Source organism: Notolabrus celidotus, chromosome 19 (assembly GCF_009762535.1).
Source record: "Notolabrus celidotus isolate fNotCel1 chromosome 19, fNotCel1.pri, whole genome shotgun sequence".
Taxonomy (NCBI): domain Eukaryota; kingdom Metazoa; phylum Chordata; class Actinopteri; order Labriformes; family Labridae; genus Notolabrus; species Notolabrus celidotus.
This window is the reverse complement of record NC_048290.1, coordinates 3100717-3123492: the sequence shown is the minus strand read 5'-3', so window position 1 is coordinate 3123492 and position 22776 is coordinate 3100717. Positions and strand designations below refer to the sequence as shown.

Sequence of the window (22776 nt, the reverse complement as noted above, 5' to 3'; positions counted from 1 at the left end):
GAAGCAGACACTCTTATGACTCTTGTGTTTCTTGTTTTCTCTCACCCTTCCTTCTCTGCTCTGTTATTCCAGGGAAAAATGCTACAGGAGCGCTCGTGTGTCAACAAAGCTGTCAGTGAATCATCTTTTTAAAATCAGGTAACTAATCAAAAATAAACTTCTCATAAAAACAAACACCTGGAAATAATCCAGCATTGAGAGAAATGTATTTGTTGTTTGTTTTAACTTTTGTGTCCCATCTGCTAACATAGAGGAGCAGCGATTTATGACCTGTACTGCAGCCAGCCACTAGGGGGAGCTCTGAATGTTTTGGCTTCACTTTGGGGGAGTTGTAGCACCGTCCATGTGTAAGTGCATTGTACATATAATGTCTGTCCCACCCTCTGGAATAACCTCCTCGAGGAGACCAGATTGACAACTTCTTCTCAGAATCTCTTTTGAGTGTGTTTTAATCAAGAGGTTTTTATTCTTTTTCAGGTCGTATCATTGGCAGGATTTTATTATTTAATTTTAAAATGTTATAATTTAATTTTAATTTTATTATTTTTTGATCAGTTCTAATCTTTTAACTTTTGCTGTTTTTATTCGTCCAACATTGTTTTATTTCCTTTTATTCGTCTTCCTGACATTTGTTTTTATTGTTTTTTAGTTTCTTATTTGTAAAGCACTTTTTAATCCCCTTGTGAAAAATGTTACATGAGTAAAGATAATTAATATAATTATAATAAAGTCATGTATGCTAGAAATAAAGTCTGTAGAGCTGTGCAGCACAGATTTATGGATCTAAGATGACGAGCTTGTTGCACAAAGACGCAGTGATCTCCATGTGTTGGGCCAGTTTGGATTTCTCTCTCAGATGAATCAATTTAACACAGTTTTAAAAACACAAACTGACTTATTATGAGCCTGAAATCTCAGTCATCGCACCCTTAGCTTAACTCATCACTCAGAGCTGTATTTCCATGGTTTTATGAAGTAAAACCTGCTGACTCATGCATCAGATGATTGAAGAGGAGATCGGGGAATAACCCTGAGCTACAGAGAGCGCAGTGTCTGAAATCTAAAACATCAGAGGGTTGTTTTATTATTCAGATTTTAAAAGTTATCCTCTTATTCTGCTGTGGTGAGATTTTATGCTGCTTGTAATCGTTTGCATCATTGGACTCTTTGCTCTGCTCAGAACACGTCTTTGTATTTCTGTGACTTCTCCCCTGAGGGCTCACATTTTCTGCATGATTGAAGGGAGCTGAGAAATTCGATGCAGTTGCTCGGTCGTCCCGTTTTTAAGTCTGCAGTTACCCAGAATTCCCAGCAAATAAGTCTCAGATTTGTAAACATGGGCTGTAAATGGCTAACGGTACTCTATTAGAAATGTTATGCTTAATTTGAAACCAGAAGCAGCTGTTTAAGTGCTCTCCACCAGACTCCATTTACAAACACAATAATGACTTCCCAGAAGACTTGAATTGCTGGTCGTCTTCTTCTTCCCTGACTGACCAGTTTGTTTGTTTTGTGTTGGGTTGGATCCAAGCTATCCCTCCAAAACACAACAATACAAACTAACAGATCAGGGAAGGGGCTCTGAGGCTGAATCAGAACTTTGTGAATGGAGTCTGGTGACTGAGAGGAGAGCGCTGTAACGACGGTGATCTTTTTAAGGTGTCAGAAGAATCTGAGGCTGCAAGAGACAGAAACACACATTTTAAGTCAAAGTGCATGCACCGCATCAAGTCAAGGATTACTTTGCAGTTATTATTCAATATTTACTGGGGGACCAATTTAAGGCAGCACTATGTGAAGAGGTGTGAAAGGCTGGAGCTTCACCAGGACTGTTTATCCTTTAAATATAACCGCTCTTCAGTCATTTATTCTCATTCCCCATTTGAGTTAATCTTTCTGCAACAATTTTGGGAACCAGACCGCAGCACAGTTATTCTAATGTACCTGAGACACATTAAGAACACAGGATACTAACATGGCAACTACTGAAAACAAGCTAGCAGAGACAACTGAAGGTGAAGCAATAACATTTTTTGTACCTACAGTATTTCACATGGAAAAATATGTGTCTTACATCTGACACCTTTGCACCTTGAGAGCATATATGGATGGTGTCACAGTGATGTCAGGGGTGATGAAGCCCAAAGATTGTGGTCGACATATTATATTAGAGATGCTGACTTTGGGTACGGATTTGGCCTGATGGCTAAATTGGCGCGCCCCTGAAGCAGTTGACCCGGGATCAATTCCAGCCTGCGGCCCCTTTCATGCATGTCACTCCCCCACTCTCTCCCTGTTTCCAGCACTATCCACTGTCCTCCCCACTCTAATGAAAGGTGCAAAAATTAATTAATGCATAACATATTATATTATATGATATTCTTTAGCATATTATATTATGTTATATTACATTATTATTGTTTACTACAACTCAGTCATATTACATACCCATATTTATTTTTATATATTGCTTAATCTGTAATTACCAACCATAATCACACCATGTCAACCTGTCACTGCTGAATCATTTTTAATGCTGCCTGTAATTACTGCTATTTAATCTAAATTCCATTTGTAACATTGTATATATCTAAATTGTATTCTATCTTTATTTATCTATTTTTATTGAAACTTCTTCTTGATTGTACTTATGTCTGGGTTGCTGTAACAACTGAATTTCCCCCCGGGGATCAATAAAGTAATATCTTATCTCAAAAAGACCCAAAAATATGTCTAAAAAAAGAAATACTGACTTCAGAGGCGAGGTGGCCTTCGCCCACATATGCAGAAGTCACAGAAGTCGTTGGTTTGACACCCGACCATGTACTTTTGCTACATTTCTTCCCCTACTCTCTGCTCCCCATGTTTCCTCTCTCTCTTCAGCTGTCCTATCAATAAAAGGGGAAATGCCCAAAAATATAACTTTAAAATAAGAGAAATGCCGCCTTTAAGTAACTTTTTGGCTGATCTAGAAGCGAGCAAAGAGGGGAATTCGAAGCTGCAGCATCCTCCTCCATGAATCAAATTAGCCCCGCCCCTAAATATGCATAAAGTGGACGAGTTGAGAAATATCTAAAACTCTAAAACTATAACTTCTTAGATTATTCTTGAAGAAGAAGCATTACATTATAGCACCTTATCCTGCAGTCTGTGTTTTCTTCATAAACTGATACTTCTTCCAAAGCTGCTGCCAGATAGGAAAATAAAAAGGGATCAAATTAATAAGTGTTGATTTCCCTCAGAACACAAACCCAGTCTGCTTCCTGATCACTGAGCTTTAGTGCGTCTAATTGAAAGGTGGTTTTGAGGATTGCCCGTGAAAATGCATATTTATGCTCTCGTCTGTAAACCCTCATAATCAGTGTTTGTGTGAAGACGCCCTGCAGGGATCTCTGTACAGACCACCAGCATCAGCTCCTTCACATGCCACTGTGCACAGTCCTCTCAGTACTGACCAGAGGGGTAAACAAACGACTTCTCAAAACACACACATCCTGGCAGATATGAGGATCCTGCAGGGAGAGGCAGATGGTTTTAATAATGAATGGCATATTGATCCGCTTTCTGTCATTAGAGAAAGAGGAAGACCAGCTGACACACACACATTCACACACACATGTAGCCACTCTAAACTAATCTAAAGGTATTACATTATCGGATTTAAATATGATTAAGCTGCTGCAACACTTTCTATGAATTCAGCTGATGGTGAGATGCTTCCTGTTAGTTTTAAATTCAGTCTAATTATTCCTTTAAATTGATTTTCATCCAGATTAGAGCCGGAGGAGGAACGTCTCTGACATGTGAGGAGTATGGGAGCAGCTGAGCATGAGCAGAGTTGATCAATAACACAAAATTAAAACAAATAATAAGGTTTTTTTAAAGCAAAGGTCCAAAAGTTGAGTAAAAAAGTCAAACAGTTGAAATAAAAGATGATATAAGGATCGAATGTGGGTTTTATTTGGAAGTCTACTCCAGAGCTCGTCCAGGCCTGAAGGGGTTAACGTGTGTTTGGAGCGTCTGATGAGAGGATCATCTGCTGAGCGAACTTCTTAACAAAACACAGCTCCATCCTCTGGGGTTCGATCATAAATATGAAGAAGTATCTGTTCACATGCTCCCTCATGACAACACATGTACACAACTCTGCAGCTTTATGGTCCTCATGCTGACAGTCCGCTTCCGCAAACACACGCTGAACACTGCAGGGCGAGTCTGTCCGTGCTCATTTCAACATTAACACTTATTAACGGGGGTTTTACTGAGGGGTGGAAGATGTTTAATGTTTATGTGAAGAGGTCTGATGAGATTTGAGGATGTGATGATCATTCCTGACAAAGAAATAAAGTAGAATCCTGACTCGAGGTCCAAACATGAGCGTTTTTTATAAACTTAATCCCTTCTCACGTAAACAAAGAACTGACACCTCAGAGACCGGAATTCAAGAGTGGTGTGAGACCAGAAACAAATAAAGTAAGGAAGTAAACAATGACTCATTTATTACTTCATGGAAAGTCCTTCTGACCTACAAAGACACCTTCATGCATGCCTGCTAGTCATTGTACTTACAGTCTCTAAAAGTAGTATGGGAGGTAGAGCCTTCAGTTATCAGGCCCCTCTCCTTTGGAATCATCTCCCAGTCAGAGTCCAGGAGGCAGACACCCTCTCTAATTTTAAGAGTAGGCTTCAAACTTTCCTTTCTGATAAAGCTTATAGTTAGAGCTGGATCAGGCTTGGACCAGGTCTTAGTTATGCTGCTATCGGCTTAGACTGCCACACTGGGATCATGTATCTCTCTCCTCTCTCTGCCTGTCTCTTACAGGCAACTCTTCCCGTCCCATTAAAGTTACTAACCATAGACCTTTCTGGAGTCCCTGAGCTCCCTTGTCTCGTAGGTTCCTCCTGCTGTGGACGTGCCAGACTCCAGCTGCTACAACTTCTGCTATCCATCTCACCACTATTATCTCTCAATCTCTGCAGATGTGTGTCTGACATGAGTCTGGTCCTGCTGGAGGTTTCTGCCTGTTAAAAGGAAGTTTGTCCTTGCCACTGCAACTTGCTAAATGCTGCAAGCCATAGACCTTTCTGAAGTCCCTGAGCTCCCTTGTCTCATAGGTTCCTCTGGATCTTTGCTGCTGCTGTGGACGTGCCAGACTCCAGCTGCTACAACTAGCAGGTTTATATGTTGCCACTACTTTCAGTTTCCTTTTAAGGTCAAAAATTATATTTAAGAATATAACATTCATGTGTCCTGAGTTTGGGGTCAGCCTCAAATGTTCACGATGCCTGACCACCCTTACAAAGTCAGTGCCTCAGTTTGGCCCCACCAAGTCCAAAAGTCTGGCTCTGCCCCTGAAAGGTAGAGCAGTTATAGTACGTGGATCAGTCAGGGTTTGCAGCTGTCATTGTATATCATTTCGCTGGATAGGTATCAATTGAATATGTCGTGGATTACAAAACGATGGGACACACTTTATTGTCCCCTTGGGGAAAGTTGTCTTCGAAATATTTTGGGTATTTGAGGACTTTAAGGTCATTACAGCTCAAAAGAGCCAAGAGTTACGTCCTCAAATTACCTGATGACTATTTATTTCCTGTTTTAATGAAACAGAATAAATGTAGGAAGCTTCAAACATCAAATATTTGACTTTCAAATATTTTAAAATCTCTGAAAAGGTCAAATTATTACCAAAATACTTGGCGATTAATCGTCTTTTAGTCGAGTAATCACAGCTCTAGAATCAGGTCTTTAGATCATCCAGTGTAACAGTTTGTGTAGTAACACTATCATGAGTGTTGCAGCTGACAGCAGGGAGACACTGATAAGGACAGAGGAGGAGAGGATCCTCATTCATCAGAGGACTCGGGCCTGGTCCGATAACAAACAAACAGCCTCACGTGTCACCTCCACTCAGAGCCTGTCCTCAGGGGCGGTGTAGTGTGGGAAAAGTGGGACTGACTACCTCAGGCCCAAGTGGGGAGGGGGGGCCTTCATGGCCTGCAATAAAATGTGTTTTCTACTACACTTTTCTTTTGTTTTGTTATAACTGCAATAAGATAACTAAACATGTCTTGTTGAGGCAGATCTCTTGATTCAGTTTGAAATGTCCCTTGGTTAGTTGGAGTACTCTTTTCTGACGCGTGTCCACCGTCATTCATAAAATAAAAATAATCCATTTACTCACAGGTCTGCAGTTCAATCTCAGTTTATTCCATGAGAGTTTTTCCATTTTCTTCCACTGAAAACTGCTCAAACACAGGCTCAAAACAGGCCACGGTCAAAAAACATTACCTGTGACGCTCCAACTAACCCAAAACAAAAGAATGTATTTACACACACCTGTGCCTCCTGCCTTATATAATTACTGGCCCCACCCATCACCAAAACCCAGCAGGTAAATTCCCACTTAAACTAAAATGACTTCTACATGTCTGAATAAATAAACATTCAGAATTCCTTTCTGGAATTTCTTTCCGGCTCTGTGAGATGCGCGTCTCACGCCTGAAGTGGGGAATTGTCATATTTTCATAAAGCATGTAGTGTGGCTGAATCTGATTGAAAGTTAACTGTAGGTTTTTAGAGTTTTATTTGACTTCCTGAGGTTAGATTATACCAAATAATGCCCCCTTGTTGTTAATCAACAAATCACTTGGCTTCAAATCATCAGGTAGCATCACCGCTGACCCCTCACACCCTGGACACAAATTCTTCAAACTCCTCCCCTCCGGCAGGCGCTACAGATCACTGTGCGCCAAAACAACCCGCCATAAGAACAGTTCCTTCCCCCAGGCTGTCACTCTGATGAACACTAAACCATAACAGTGTCATACCTGTTGGATCAATACTCTCTGTAAATATACAATGCAACAATTCTCCAAGCAGAATTCCATATTTCTATTTTTTTTGTATTATTTAACTACTATTTGTTTAATGTAAAAACTACCTCTGCTACTCACCACTGCACTTTATCATATTATTTAAGCCTGTACATATTAGTCATGCCTATTTGTTGTTCTTTTGTATTTATAGCTGATGTTATTGTTATTATATTTTTATTTTTATCTGTCTTATTCTCATACCTTGTACAAAGAGAGCACAGTTTACAAAGTCAAATTCCTTGTGTGTTCAAGCATACCTGGCCAATAAAGCTGATTCTGATTCTGATTCTGATCTTGTTAATAGAAGTGGACAGTCTGAAGGTCAACATTGTGCAGTTAGGGGCGCTAGTGGCCTAGCGGTCTAAGTGCCTCACATACAGAGGCTACGGCCCTCATCACAGGGGTCGCCGGTTCGATTCCCGGCCGGTCAACCATCTCCTGCATGTCTTGCCCTGCTCTCTACTCCCAATATGTCCTGTCTCTCTTCAGCTGTCCTGTGCAATAAAGGCAAAAAGGCCAAACAAAAAAATATAAATATTGTGCAGTTAGAGAAATTGATAGTTTAAAGCTGCTGTGAGGAACTCCTGGTTTGTATCGATTCTTGCGCCCCCTTGTGGACAAAGTGATACCTCTTATCTCTTGTCCTGTAAATGCAAAATTAGTGTCTTCAGACAATAACCTCATCCTGTTGTCTTTTAGCATTTAGATTTATCACACAATGTGATTATTTGCCATGAAAACAGCCAAAAATAGGTGTTTCTAGAGCGAGATGTCAATCATCTGGTCTGACACCTACCCCCTCTGAAGAGTTTCAGGCATTAAAAATGACAACAGAGCAAGTATCGGTGTTGTTGTGGATGGTCTTGTTTCTCAGCCAGTTAAAAACTCCTCATAGTGCCTTTAAGAATACATTTTTGTATAATGCAAATAAAGCAGTATTATAGCAGCATGTTATATTGTGTAGGGTTGGCTGTGGGGATGGGGCCCACTGAGAGATCTCTTCAGGGGGCCCAGATTTCCTGGCGACGCCCCTGCCTGCCTGTCTGCAGCTCCCATCATCAACACATGATCCCCTCTGTTGTTCCCTGTACCTTCACGCTGGTGTGGCTGGTCTGCGTCTCGGCCTCGATGCGGACCTGTCCCCCGCTGGTCTCCTTCCGATCCCGGTGCGAGTTGTTGCGCGCGTGCCTGCCCTGGTAGGACAGGACTGAGGGGATGGTCTCGGCCGCATCGCTCTTGATGAAGAGCCCGTGCAGCGTGGCCGCGGTGCCCTGAGAGATGGTGGTGGTCTGATGGGGGGAGTTGGACTCGTCCGAGTCCCGGCAGTAGATCACCCCGCTCTGAGAGACGTGGATGCTGGGAGCGCAGCCCATCACCTCCGGAGGCAGATCCCGGATCAGATACGAGTCGGGTACCACCTTCCTGCCGTCCACACAGGAGGAGGAGGTTTTCTCCTGGCATCAGCTGCTCTCTCTCTCTGGCACACACACACAAACACACACACACACACACACCCCGGCTCGAGCGCGTAAAGGAGAGGTGTGTGTGTGTGATGGTTTAATTCATGCGTCCTCCTCTGCTCCGGATCTCAGATTCAGAGATCACATCCAGGACTGAAAGGTGTTTCAGGATCTTAATGTAACCCTTCCTGATGACACGAAGACACAAACAGGACTAAACCACCTGGCCCCTCTTCATCACGTCTCCCCTCATCCTCAGTCCAATATGCTGCATTCAAGGCCCGTGGAGAGAATCTGGATTTATGAAATCTCTGTTTCTCCACTTTCTGCCTGCAGATCATTGGCGACGGTCCATCCCCCCCTCTCTCTTCTCTTCTCTTCTCTTCTCTTCTCTTCTAGAGATGGGATTTATGGCTCTTAGAAGGGAGCCGGATCTTGAGGAGCCATTCCTTTCAAAGGAGCCGTTCAAAAGACTGGCTCTTTGACTCTTTGTTATATTTATTTATTTTTTAGAAGTCAAGCAGAGGTTACTCGTTTTACACATCCCAACAATATATATATATATATATATATATATATATATATACTCTATTAGTGGGAATTATTCTGAAATATTGATTCTAATTTAATTTGGCATGGTAAACATTCCATGAGATGGTGTCATATCCCCATGCTTCCACAGTGAGATCACTATTTTGAATTTTCCCTCCCTGTGGCGCTATAAAAACTACGCAGGCTACAGATAACTTATCTTTAAAACTACAATCATGACTCAATTGTGTCATTGTTTTTTTGTTGGCTTTCAGGAGCTGCAAAAAAATCCCCAATATGCTATTTTAAAACCACATATCCTTGTGTGTGTAACTTGTCCCTTAATCCCTTCTTAAAACTGAATCCCTTCTCACGCTAACAAAGAATTGACACCTCAGAGACCGGAATTCAAGAGTGGTGTGAGACCAGAAACAAATAAAGTAAGGCAGTAAACGATGACTCATTTATTACTTGATGGAATATCCTTCTTCTGACCTACAAAGACACCTTCAATGCAGGCCTGCTCATCGTACCTACAGTCTCTAAAAGTAGTATGGGAGGTCGAAGCTTCAGATATCAGGCACCTCTCCTTTGGAATCATCTACCAGTCAGGGTCCGGAAGGCAGACACCCTCTCTACTTTTAAGAGTAGGCTTCAAACTTTCCTTTTTGATAAAGCTTATAGTTAGAGCTGGATCAGGCTTAGACCAGCTCTCAGTTATGCTGCTATAGGCTTAGACTGACACACTGGGATCCTGTTGCTCTCCTCCGGTATAACTTTACTGTAAAATTATCCACACAAGAACATTTTAACAATACAGAAAAAAATAAAAATAATTCCTTTGACTCATTTTGTGTTGTTTTTTTCACTCGCTCCTCCTCCCTGATACAGCAGTAAATAAATGTCTTCACTCCAGTCGGCGGCGCTGAGGAATCTCCTCCCCTAAGTTAGCTGCGAACATATGGGCGCGTTCACGTGCACGGAGCGTGCTGTGGACAACTCCTACTCAGAGATGGCATTGGTCATTCACGTGAAAGCAGCGTGACAACTCAGACTCATGGAGCACGCAGGTGACACGTGAAGGCAGCGTGGGCAAACTGCATATAGTAACGGCTCACAACTGCGAATCAGTTCTCATCGTTCACTTAAAAGAGCCGTTCAAAAGACCGACTCGTTCATGAACATCACATCTCTACTCTCTTCCTCTCTCTCCTTGTCTCAGCCTCCCCTCCTCCTCCTCCTCTTCCTCTCTGTCTCTCTGACATAATATCACTCGCATCTCATCATGACCCTCTGATCCCCCCAGAGGCCATGCATGCCCTGACTCCAGGGGTCACTTAAAGCCTCACCCTGCAGAATGATTTCAGAGTAATGGAGGCGATGGGAAAACACTTACCGCTCAAACCTCCTCCCAACTTCCCCTGCAGATGATGTTTTATGAAGATGACAAGAATAAAGAGGGGAATAATAAACACATCATGTTCTGCTGCAGACATGCAGTCATATTACTAGTGTGTTCTTAATCCGATCAATGCAAACTTGTAGAAGTTGCACAAACATCTGACAAATCTTTGTTTGCTAGACGTGTTATTGTTATTAAAATGCACATTTCAGACACTTGAATCCTAAACATAAGACGTCCATTGGAGTTATATTTCCCTATCACTAAAATATATGACACACACGAGCCTGAGGAGCTGAGAGAACACATCCAGAGACTACAAAGTGGAAGAAAATGTAAACTATGAATTTATAGTCCTGTAGGCTAATAAAGCGTTTTTTTACAAGCTGGAGCAAATGTTTTATATTGATGTTAAATTTTAATTGATCTATTAAAGTTATCTTCCTCCGTGATGAGTAATTTAGACACATTTAACAAGCACAAGAAAATGCAATAAATAATAAACTGCAGCAATGATAAACTCAAAGATTTACACTTGACCCTGCAGACCAAGTGGTGTCCAATTTTTCATGGTGGCACGCACCGCTGGGTATGCTACCTGCACAGTAAGCTAGCTGGAGAACACAGTGGATCATTTAGCATACACAATAATAATAATAATATTTTTTATATTGCACTTTTCAGAACAGGGTTACAAAGTGCTTTAAATGTTCAGAAAATAAAATAAAAAAGAGAAATGACTGATATTCTCAGGATGTGGTGGAGACCAAAAACAGAGCTGAAAGAGCCCCAATACCAGATGCAAATCCATATCCCAACAATGTCTAGCTTTGCTTTTCTCTGCTGGATTTTTAAATGAGCACATTAGCCAGATTAGAGATGTAATAGAAACAAAGTCTGGGTAATGTCCAGGTTTGGATTTGATTTAATGTTAACGTCTCAGGGAGTGACACTGAAGAGACGAATCAGAATCACTCATCCTCTCTGTGCACACTGACAGCTGAGTCAATTTATTGAGTTTCTTTCAGATCCCTGGAGACGAATCCTTTATAAGTAAAAGCAGGCAACATAACCTGACGCTTTCTATGAGTTCAATGCACAAAGTGAAAGAGGGCAAGAAGACTAAGTACATCTTCTCTGAGGGATATTGAAACTTTACCACCCAAATATTCCTGTTCTGTGCAAACTGTCTCTTCTACTTTGATATTAATTTCCCAAAAAGTATAGTAGTTTTACTTCACTTTATTGATTCAGGCGTTAAAGCTGCTAAAATGTGAGATTTTGCACACAGATCACGTGACTGGCTTCAAGAAGATACTGGGCTTGTTACTGCAAATGTATAAATCACGAGTCAGGTCTCAAGACACCAGGATTCAAGTCTGAGTCCAAGTCTAAGCCAAGTCTCTGTTATTTGAGTTCGAGTCCCAGTAATGTTTTAGTCTGTCTTTTTCTCAAATTCTCTTCTAAATATCAAACATGTTGCACCGCTCTCGCTTGCTTTAGCTCTAAAATCCTTGAAATTAAAAGCTTCTATAGGCATCCTGGCAGGAACTGATGCTGACCATGCAGGTGAACACATGTACCAACCCTCCCTCAATAAAATGATACAACAGTGTTGACTCTATCAATAAATAAGTTAAAGTCCTTCTCTTCATATCCTGAGTCTTACTGCAGAAAAAGCTCATGTCCAAGTTGAGTCACACATCCTAAAAGTTAGGACTCGAGTCAGACTTGAGGACTACAACACTTCCACCTGGACTTACAATTACATTAACAAGCTTAGCACACAAACACACAACATGTATCAGTAATAAAGTAGAACCATATGTGGCAAAACACTCACAGGAGACATTTTTCTGCAGTTTGTAATTCTACTTTTGGTTCTTAATGGACAGTTTCATAATAACACTGCAGTATTTCCACTAAGGAACATCATAAATGCTCCTTTTGAGTCAGATATTTAAATGAGTATCACACTTCCACCTTCAATGAGAAACTATCATTTGAGTGTTTATATTTCAGAATAGGAGCATTGTCAACTACAGATGTAACATGTTAGGACTGCTTACTGCCCCCTGGTGGCTGCTGATATAATCACACCATTCAAACTGTGTTAAATCATCAGCACATCAAAGCAGCACATTCAGGTAACAGACATTTGTATCCTGTGAGTGTCAGAGTACAGGCTGTGAATCTAGACCCAGAGATTCAATATCAGAAGGCCTTGCAAATCACACAAAGGCTTACAAAACAAATGTGATGTAAGATCTGATAATATGCAGCATTAATAAATCTCCCAGGATGCTCACTGATATTTTAGTTCATATATCAGAATCCAACAAAGCCTTTACTTCTCTATAAGTGTTCTGAGATGTAGAAAGAGTGAAATAAAGAAGTTTTCAGCACAAAACGACTGAATGTAAAGCCAGTGTTCCCAAACATTTCATTCCACGACCCCCAAAATATAGATGCCAAAGATTTGTGACCCCCACTGTCCTTCCAAGTGATTAAATGTTGCTTCATACTTCATTTAGCTGGCCTACAGTATGTGGCTGTGTGTCCTGTGCTGCTGAGAATTAACCTGCTGCTACTGATGCTTTTGTAAATTTACTGTAACTAACCTGAACTCTGACCCTAACCTCAGGAGACATCCAGCAACAAAGAAAACCAAAACTTTATTCAAGGTTTTATTCAAAATGTAACTATTTTTTTTAATAATAATTGGTAAAATATGTCATTTTAGATCACTTAAAAAAAATAAAAGTTCTGGAAGACATCTTGTGACCCCCTCACTAGTGTCTCATGACCCCCCTAAGGGGTCCCGACCCCCACTTTGAGAACCCCTACTATAAAGCAGTGTTTTAAAGAATATTGCACCCTCTCTAAACTGAATCTCCTTACATCCTCGACATGTCATCTGTTATGAAGTTACTGGCACATTAACCCGTTAATGAGTGGAACAGTGACACTCATTATGAGTGGGAGGAGCCTGGGTGTGTGTGTTAATCTGATTATTTGGAGCAGAAATGATGAGAGGTCGATTAAAGTTCAGACTCGAACACAAAGTGCATTCAGCTCTTACCTTTAGAGGTCCGTTAGTCTCGGTGGTCAGTCCACTCATGTCTCACAGAAAAGAGGTTTAGTCCTTTCAGAGTGAAATTAAAACACTGGAGGATATAATGGAAGCTCGTGCAGGTCAGACTGAGCACACATGGTCTGTAAATTAAAGTTATGGAAGTCCTTCAGGTACGGACCGCTTTAAAGAGAGCTTAAAAGTCGGCCCCTAAACTTCCCACAGCTCGGTGTCCGAGAGGCCCTAGTGTCCTCACTTCAAGTCCAAGATAGTACAGTTTAGGTAAGTAGCATACATTCTGTACAACTTATAGTTTCAAGACCTTCTTACTTCATTAAAATACTTATGCATTAAAGGAAAATGTACCAGTATCTATATTTACAGACAGTCAGAACTGTATTTTATATCATTTAATGGTTGTAAAAAATGTTATTGTAGCAGAGTAAAAAGGTACGGAAGCCCTAAGTGGCCATGCATCCATTTAATTTATTTTTTCCTGTGATAAATAATCAAAGCTACTTGTTTTCTTGTGACCTTATTTTTCAACTCTTATTTTTACCCTTTTTTAAAATCTATTTATTTTAACTGTTTTTTATTCTTAATTTTAATGATTTCACTTATTTTAATTACACATATTTTATTTTGGTGTGCATTGGTCTCTATTTTATTTTATGCTGTTCCTATTTTTAATTTCAATCAATCAATCAATCAATCAATCAATCAATCAGACTTTATTTATAAAGCTCTTTTTATACAATGACATTGTAACACAAAGTGCTGTACAAGAAAAACAACTTAAAATTGAATTAATTAAGAAAAAGATCCCACCCCCAGCCCCGACCACAAACCCACCCCACAATCCTAAGGTTAACAATACAATATGCAACAATAGTAATAAAAACAATAAAATAAATAGATAAAAAAAATCTGAATAATTTGCTGAACGAACTGAGGAAACGCTCTCATGTCATCTTAATGAGGAAACACTGGAGGTAAAATAAGATGTTAAAACTCAAAACAGGAAATTAAAATCACCAAAGTAAAATACATTTCTAAGATAATAAAAGAATAAAATATTAAACCATTAAAAGAAAATAAGATGTGAGACTTAAAATAAATAAATAAGTAAATAAATAAATAAAGTAGAACAAAAGTGACTAAATTTGAAATAGATAATAAATAAATAAAACTATTAAGAATAAAAATAAAACTCAGTTAAAAGCAAGACTAAAAAGGTCGGTCTTGAGTTTGCCTTTAAAAATATTTATGCTCTGTGCAGCCCTCAGATCCTCAGGCAGGGTGTTCCACAGGCGTGGGCCGTGATAATAAAAAGCTGCCTCACCGGGGGTCTTAGTTTTTACGTTTGGTACAATTAAAAGTCCGCTACCTGAAGACCTGAGGGCTCTCACTGGCTCATATGATAAAAGCAAATCTGATAAATAAGAAGGGCCAAGACCATTAAGAGATTTGAAAACCAATAAAATAATCTTAAAATCTATTCTAAAAGATATTTGTATTATTACTATTTTTCTTATTATCATTATTGGCCCATAATATGTCTTGCCATTGTTTCATTTCTGCTTCTTTCTCGTTTTTCAATCTCTGTAAAGCTCTTTGGGTTGCACTTGATTTGTATGAAAGGTGCTTTATAAATAAAGCTTGATTGATTGATTAAAACCTCCCTAGCTTCCTGGATCGCCTGAAAATGATCCTGCTACAGCATCAAATTGAGTTATGAAATTCAATGACTTATTCCATTACAAAATAATGCAAATAATGTTTAGAGCAAAATCTAAATCACTTCCATTCACTGTTTAAAAGTTCTTTTCAATTCAAGAGAGTCAATATAATCTGAGAGGTGTTTGTGAATTTACAATACAAAAAGCTAAGAGAGGCATTAAAAGGAGTTTCTGTTGTTTATACATTTAAAAACTTGTGATTCACTTTTGGTTTTCTAAAAGACTTTTGCCAAGGTTTTCAAAGGCTATAAGTGTTCATGGTTTACCTGTTTTGTTGTTTGTTTTGTTTCCTTTACACTTTGGAGGCCGGTAGCTTAATTAGATGTAAGAATGTAGGAAATGTGAATCACTCATCAGTCATCACTTCATTCATTATTACTGTTGCTTTGTGCTTGTAATGTGAACATTTCTGTGTTATGTATGAAGACTGAAGAAATACTACTACTACTAAACATGTGCAGAGATGTTACGATTTATTAAATTAAAAAAAGGGCAAAAGATGAAACTTACTCATAACAAAGTCCAACTGTAAGATCAACAAAATCCACAAGAAACACAAGAGATCATGAGGAAAGGTCTAAACAAGACTCATGAGGGGACATAAAGACACACAGGGCAATCAACACAGGTGTGACAAAAGACAGGTGAAGCTAATCACAGTGATGAGACAGGAGGACAGGAAGTAGAACTAAAGCAGACACACAAGGAAGAAGTCCTTCAAAATAAAACAGAAAACACTGGAGACTGAATTAAGAGGCAAGTGAATAATAAATACACAAGGAAAAGAACAGGGACTGATAACTGAAATACACAACATGAAAAATACAAAACAAAACCAGAGGAATGATGAACAAGACGATCACCAAAATAAAACAGGAAGTGATAGATAGAAAGATAGATAGATAGATAGATAGATAGATAGATAGATAGATAGATAGATAGATAGATAGATAGATAGATAGATCTTTATTTGTCCTTAATAAGGAGATTTGTTGCCACCGTCTGTACAGGAATACATGTATATGAGTGACCCTAAAGAGACGGATCAGAATCACTTCATCCTCTCTGTGCACACTGACAGCTGAGTCAATTTATTGAGTTTCTTTCAGATCCCTGGAGACGAATCCTTTATAAGTAAAAGCAGGCAACATAACCTGACGCTTTCTATGAGTTCAATGCACAAAGTGAAAGAGGGCAACAAGACTAAGTACATCTTCTCTGAGGGATATTGAAACTTTACCACCCAAATATTCCTGTTCTGAGTTTCCTCTCTCTTCTACTTTGATATTAATTTCACAAAAACGTATTGTACTTTTACTTCACTTTGAATAGTTATAGCTGCTTAAATTTTTGATTTTGCAAACAGATCACGTGACTGGCTTCAAGAAGATAGTGGTCTTGTTACTGCAAATGTATAAATCACGAGTCGAGGATTCAAGTCTGAGTCCAAGTCTAAGCTAAGTCTCTGTTACTTGAGTTTGAGTCCCGGTGATGTTATTGAGGTTTGTCCATGTCTTGATCTCGAATGTTCTTTGAAATATTAAACATGTTGCACTGCTCTAGATTGCTTTTGCTCTAGAATCCTTGAAATTAGAATATAGGATACGTGACGCCCTTCCTCAAAACTTAAATTATTAGGGACCTAATATGTACCAACAAAAACCATAAATAAGTCAGAGTCCTTCTCTTCATCTCCTGAGTCTTACTGAAGTCAAAGCTCGAGTCCAAGTTGAGTCACACATCCTGAAAGTATGAACACAATAACCATAAACATCCACCCAGCCTCACAGCAATGGTGCCCCACATCCCACAAATATACACACCAGACACATATGCACACACTGGACACATATAAACACACCGAACACATATGCACACACTGGACACATATAAACACACTGGACACATATGAACACACTGGACACATATAAACACACCGGACACATTACAGTGGCATTCTGTTTAGCAGTGCTATGGCCGATGGGACGAAGCTTCTGCCAAACTGGGCTCGCCTACAGTAAGGGGATCTGTATCTGCGACCGGAGGGGAGTAGTGTGAAGACCGAGTAGAGGGGGTGTTGGGGGTCCAGTGTTATAGTGCGTGCTCTGCTTATGATGGCTCTGTTGTTGATGTCAGACAGGTTGGGTGTGGGGAGGCGGATGATTTTGGTGGCAGTGTTTGTGGTGCGTATGAGTTTGTTTTTGTTGTAGACAGTTAGCATGTTGTAGTAGCAGGGGGAACAGTAGAGGAGAATGGGTGGCAAAGAAACAGGAAACTAAACAAAAGCCACTCATGACAACAACAAAAAAACTACATCATCTCAAGATAATGAGTGAAATTAATCAATTTAATAAGGATGTGATGTCAACTTCATTTCAGTCAGACAACTCACGTTTAAATTGTTTATTGTAGCGGCAAAAACATATTCATGTTTGGCGCCCAGGCTCCGGCCTCATCACTCCCTGCAGATAAGTTTACATGCAGACTTTGAGGAGTGATGAGCAAAACATACTAAACACCCCCGGAGCCTGCAGGTGGATGCTGGGGAGGCGGCGGGGAAGAAGAAATATCAGCAATGCCATGCAGCAGCAGAGTCGTTGACAGGCAGAGGGAGAGATGGGAGATTTTTCCCCAGTTTAAATAGACCGCCAATTTGAGAGGCAGAGGGCAGGATTGGATGATGGATAAGAGAGTGGGACATGTGACGTGTATGGCATTGCAGCTCGAGTTGTCTGCCTGAACTAGCTCGCAGGCGTCGCTCCATGTCTTGCTTTTCTTTGTCACACTTCACAATTAACATCTTTGTGTTTTTAACAAATAAAACAAGACATTTGAAGCGGTCACCTTGTGTTCTGAAATGGCTTTAAAGGGTCAAATTTTGTACAAAATATTTACATTCTTGAAGACAATAATCATCAATTAACCAGTTACATAAATGGCAAATAATATATATATATATATATAATTGTATTACTGATATGCAGATATCTTTCTTTTTGTTCAATCAGGATAAATAAAAATGTATAAAATGCCAATCACAATAACAAACTCTCGCCAAAGGTCCATGTCCAAAGATGTTTGCTTTCCAAGACAAATATGCATCCACACTTTTTATTTATTAGGTTTTCCAGTGATAATAAATTCAGTTGTTCTTGAGATTAACGTCAGATGATCTTAACTCTTGTCCCTGGATTTGCAAAAGCACAAAACAAACTTACCTCATTAATGTGAGTAATGACAGTGTGGCATGTTGTGGTCTTGCCTATCACTGTCACCAAAGTTTTGCATTCAAGATGGCAAGAAAATCAACCAGTTATTATGTGAAAACAGGATTGTTAGCTCAAGATAATAAGGAAAACCAACATTGTTGTCCTGAGTTATTGAGAAAAGAGGTCAAGATTTTAAGAGACATCTGAAACTGAGACCAACATTGTTCCTGAGATGATGAGATTTGAACTTTTGAGGAGAATTCCTTGCACATCATATAAGACCTGAATCAAATATCTGTCCAGAACTGTTCAGGCTGCAGAGCTGAGCGTACAAATGAAATATGAAATAATCACCAGGCCTGTGAGGAAAGGATGATTCTGTTCTCTAAATTCCTGATCAGTCTGCAGCAGCACTGAACAACCACCGGATGGGTCACTGAGTGCATCGATTAATCTCTGAGGAAAAGCCTCACAAATCAGGACGACCGTATGAGTTCCATGCACGAATTCAAAGAACTGAGGATGAAGGAATGAGGGTTGTTTTCTATAAATATCTCTCGCTTCCTCTCTTCTCTCTACAAGCTGCTTTCTGCGTTTTTCATCAACAGAGAGCTTTCAACGCTACCCGCAGAGGCGTTACTGTGCATGTTTCACAGCCAAACAAAAACCCTCTGACCTGATGTGACCAGATTCTAACTCGGATTACTCTTTTACCCTGAAAGATGATTCGTAGAAATGTGGATGTTGGCTGAACTGATCCTTAGCAAGCTCAGAGTGAACACATCTTAAAGGAAATATAATACCTCTAATGCACACAAAGCCTGCGAGGTAGGGCGTGTGGGAGAAGATTTAAGGCCTTTGCAGTTTCCTGAGGTGGCCAGCAGAGGGCGTCAGAAGTACAGTAGATAAAATGTGAACAGATTCATTCAACCTGAGCTTCAGCTGCTTTTTTAACTGTTTGGGGGATTTTTTTTAACTTCTATATTGTGGTCAGAGACATTGCTAAGGTTGTCTCAAAGAAGGGATGTTCAAAGTGTAGGAGAAATACAACAAACACAGTAAAGCGATCACATGACAGTGAAAAAATGGTTTGAAAATGTTCTGTTTAAACTAAAACTAAGGACATATGTGCAAATCAGGCATCATTTCATCCCAGAATTATATCTAAAGTCTTTATCTAGAAACCAAAGATCTTTGACTGCACAGCTAAGATCCGGTGTTCTTCCTCTGGCCATTGATGACGGTCGATTCAAAAATATCCCAGAAGAAAACAGACTCTCTGAGTCGAGTGATTTGAATGAAGTGGAAACAGAGTCCCATTTTTTTTGTACTGTACGAATTATGATGACCTCAGAGAGATATTGCTCCAACAAAATGCTGGATTTATTGTGGTGGATAGATGTTCAAAAACTAAATTGGTTGTTTAATTCTGACGTGTTCAAACTTGCTAATTTTGCCTCAAAAGCCTGGAAAAGAAGACAAGATAGTCTTTTTAAGTAGTGTGCATTTTTTTTTTTTTTTATTTTCTTTCATCCTGGTATAATTTTCTTCCTCAGTTTCTTTACAAGGAATGATCGTGCTGTGCTCTCTGACACTGGACTGTATGAGTTTATGGTGTCTTGTAATCCCATGCAGGCTGGGCATATGATTGTATGCATGGCACAATAATAAAATACAAACTTCAAACTTCAAAATATCTAAATGGGAAAACAATGGCCTGTGTCCCTAAACAAGAGGCGTCCTCAGATCACACACAAAGAGAACTTTAAAATGAATCATAAGTAGAGATTCAGTAATCATACATTTAAGGACTATGATCCAAACGGAGTGGGGGGAATAGGGGAAAGATGATCCCAGAAACACTTTCAATCTAAAGATGCTGACTCTCTCTCTCTCTCTCTCTCTCTCTCTTTCTTCCGGTTTAGCAGCAGCTGGATTTGCGTCTCTTCTGCTCACCTTGCAGGATTGTGTAGCTTACCCTGTTATGACATAAGCAGGCCTTTGTTTTCATAAATCTGAATTATGCACGGCTGAACTGAATCTGCCTCACACACACTTACACACACACACACACACACACACAGCTTATGCTACACTTTGATGCATGAAGGAGGCTTTCACACCTGTTTGAGCGTGCATGTGTTTACGTACATGACGTTTGGCTGTCACACACGCAGACTGTATGTAAACTCCTGCACTCACTTATTTGCAGGATTGTGTTTTTCATTTTCTTCTTCATCTTTTTTTTTAAAGTTATATTTTTGGGCTTTTACACCTTTTATTGATAGAGGGAGAGGACAGTGGATAGTGTAGGAAACTGGTAGAGAGTGGGGGAAAGGAGCCACCTCCGGTCTAAAAATATGAGTCCAATGGGGAAGTGTTAAGAACTGCAGTTCATCGTGGATCCACTTGAGGCTGGCTCTGGAAGTACGGGAAACCACATACACACCAATTCAAAAAAGCCGATCTTTACGAGACAGATATTAAGATTTGAGTCTTCCAATGAGAGGCACAGCTGAGTTGATTGACAGGCAGGAACACTGTAGCTGTTGGCGAGGAGGCTCAAAGCCCGCCTCTTTACATCACAATCGCTCGACAGCAGCAATATGGCTGCCGCTGACGATTGGCTTCAAAACAGCGCTTCAGAAACAGATGGGTGACGTCACGGATACTACGTCCAACTTAAATAGTAGGCCAAGTCCGCGCCCATATTTTTCATTTTCAAGCAGCCAGTTTTGTTTTATGTTCACATTATTTAATTTTGATATTTGCATGAGCTATGACTGAACAAAGCCAAAAGCATTAAATGCATTTCATTTGATTTAATCCTCAAGATGAGAAAAGGCCTACTTCATGACTGTCTTGCACCAAACAATCCAGATCAGAGGTGCAGCACAACTCTAGCTAAATGCTGATGATTTTATTTATGCTAGCATCAGCGCCGTTCTCTTAACATTTCTTCTCTCAGCTCCATAAAATCATCTGGATTCAGTCCTCTTGTTGTTCCGTTGTTGTAACATGTGACGTATGAAATGAACCCTGAAGTTTGAGATAAGTTATTTTCCCACGTCTGACCACAGATCCAATAACCCTTTCTCATCTAACAGCTGGAGATCAAGTCACAGATTGCTCTTGCCTCGGCATGTCTGAACACGTCAGCCTTGGGTGGAAGTGACGTCATCCGGGAGCTTTGTTCTAAACTCAGAGCGATACGATCAAACACTCAAAACCTGAACCTGGCTGATCTTTCTCACCTCTGCTCCGCTCTATATTAGTCTGAGCATCAACATGTATCGACAGGATGATATCTGTGTGATAAGAAATGCAATTTTCCTCTTATTGAAGCTCTGTAGAATTCAAATTCTACATTTAAGTTTTCATTTACATGCAATTTCAGCGGACTGTGAGGGCTGTTTATCAGTGTCAGAAGAGAGCACACAGAGAGAGAGAGACCGCTCAGATGAGTCAGTCAGAGTGCTGGACCCACCTACCTGTTCAGAATGTGGATCTGTACGTGTGGAGGTCTTATCTCCAGACTTTTTATTGGTTTGATTTTTAATAAACTTTAGACATTAAGGCACTGACACCAGCAAATTAACAACGTTCTGTATTCCTGTTAAATCCTCCTTTTAAAGATGTGAGGTTGTATTGAACAGAAACGTGGTGAAATGTCAGTCATCTTTTATTAAAAGAGGCAAAAGGTGAGACATAAAGTCCACAGGTGGAGCGTATGTGGGTCAGCCAGTCACTCTAACTGTTGAATCAATATCATCTGAATGGATTGCTCTGTTTTAGCTGTGCTAACAGCATGAAGCTGAGGATGCAATCCCTCCCTGATGGTTGGATACATCTCAACAGTTACTGGATGGACTGCAATAAATTGGTGCATCCATCAAAAGTTTGGACACGCCTTCTCATTCAAGGGTTTTTATTTATTCGAACTATTTTCAACACTGTCGATTAATACTGAAGACATCAAAACTATGAAATAATCTGGTTTTGCCATAATCTGGATTACAACAGTATAGTCAAATAGGGCTCTCCATTGTGTGCTAACCCTACCTCTGAACAACACAGCTGATGGTCTCAAACACATTAAGAAGGCAAGTCATGACAAGGCTCATGTTAATTAGAAACCATTCCAGGAGACCACTTCATGAAGCAGACTGAGAGAATACCAAGAGTGTGCAAAGCTGTCATGAAGAAAAAAGGGGGCTACTTTACAGAATCTAAAATATACAACATATTCTGCTTTGTTTAACACTTTTGTGTGAATTAAATAATTCCATATATGTTCTTTCATAGTTTTGATGTCTTCAGTATTAATCTACAGTGTTTCAGATAATTAAGATAAATACAAACCCTTGAATGAGAAGGTGTGTCCAAACTTTTGACTGGTAGTGGATTCACTTGTTTGACTTTGGTGAAACCTGGGAGATGGATAGGGGTGAAGTCTCTCCATCTTTACAGCCTGTCATCTTCT

At 39.9% G+C, this 22776-nt stretch overlaps 1 protein-coding gene across 1 annotated transcript in view; it reads right to left on the bottom strand.

Moving 5' to 3' along the window:
• The window catches only part of pde8b (phosphodiesterase 8B), a 39673-nt gene extending 30859 nt beyond the window's left edge, over positions 1 to 8814 (bottom strand). Inside the window, exon 1 of the mRNA XM_034710052.1 lies at positions 7971 to 8814. Within this exon, the coding sequence (XP_034565943.1) occupies positions 7971 to 8252 (282 nt within the window). The 5' untranslated portion in view covers positions 8253 to 8814. The remainder of the gene's footprint in view (positions 1 to 7970) is intronic.
• Between the last annotated feature and the right edge of the window lie 13962 nt (positions 8815 to 22776).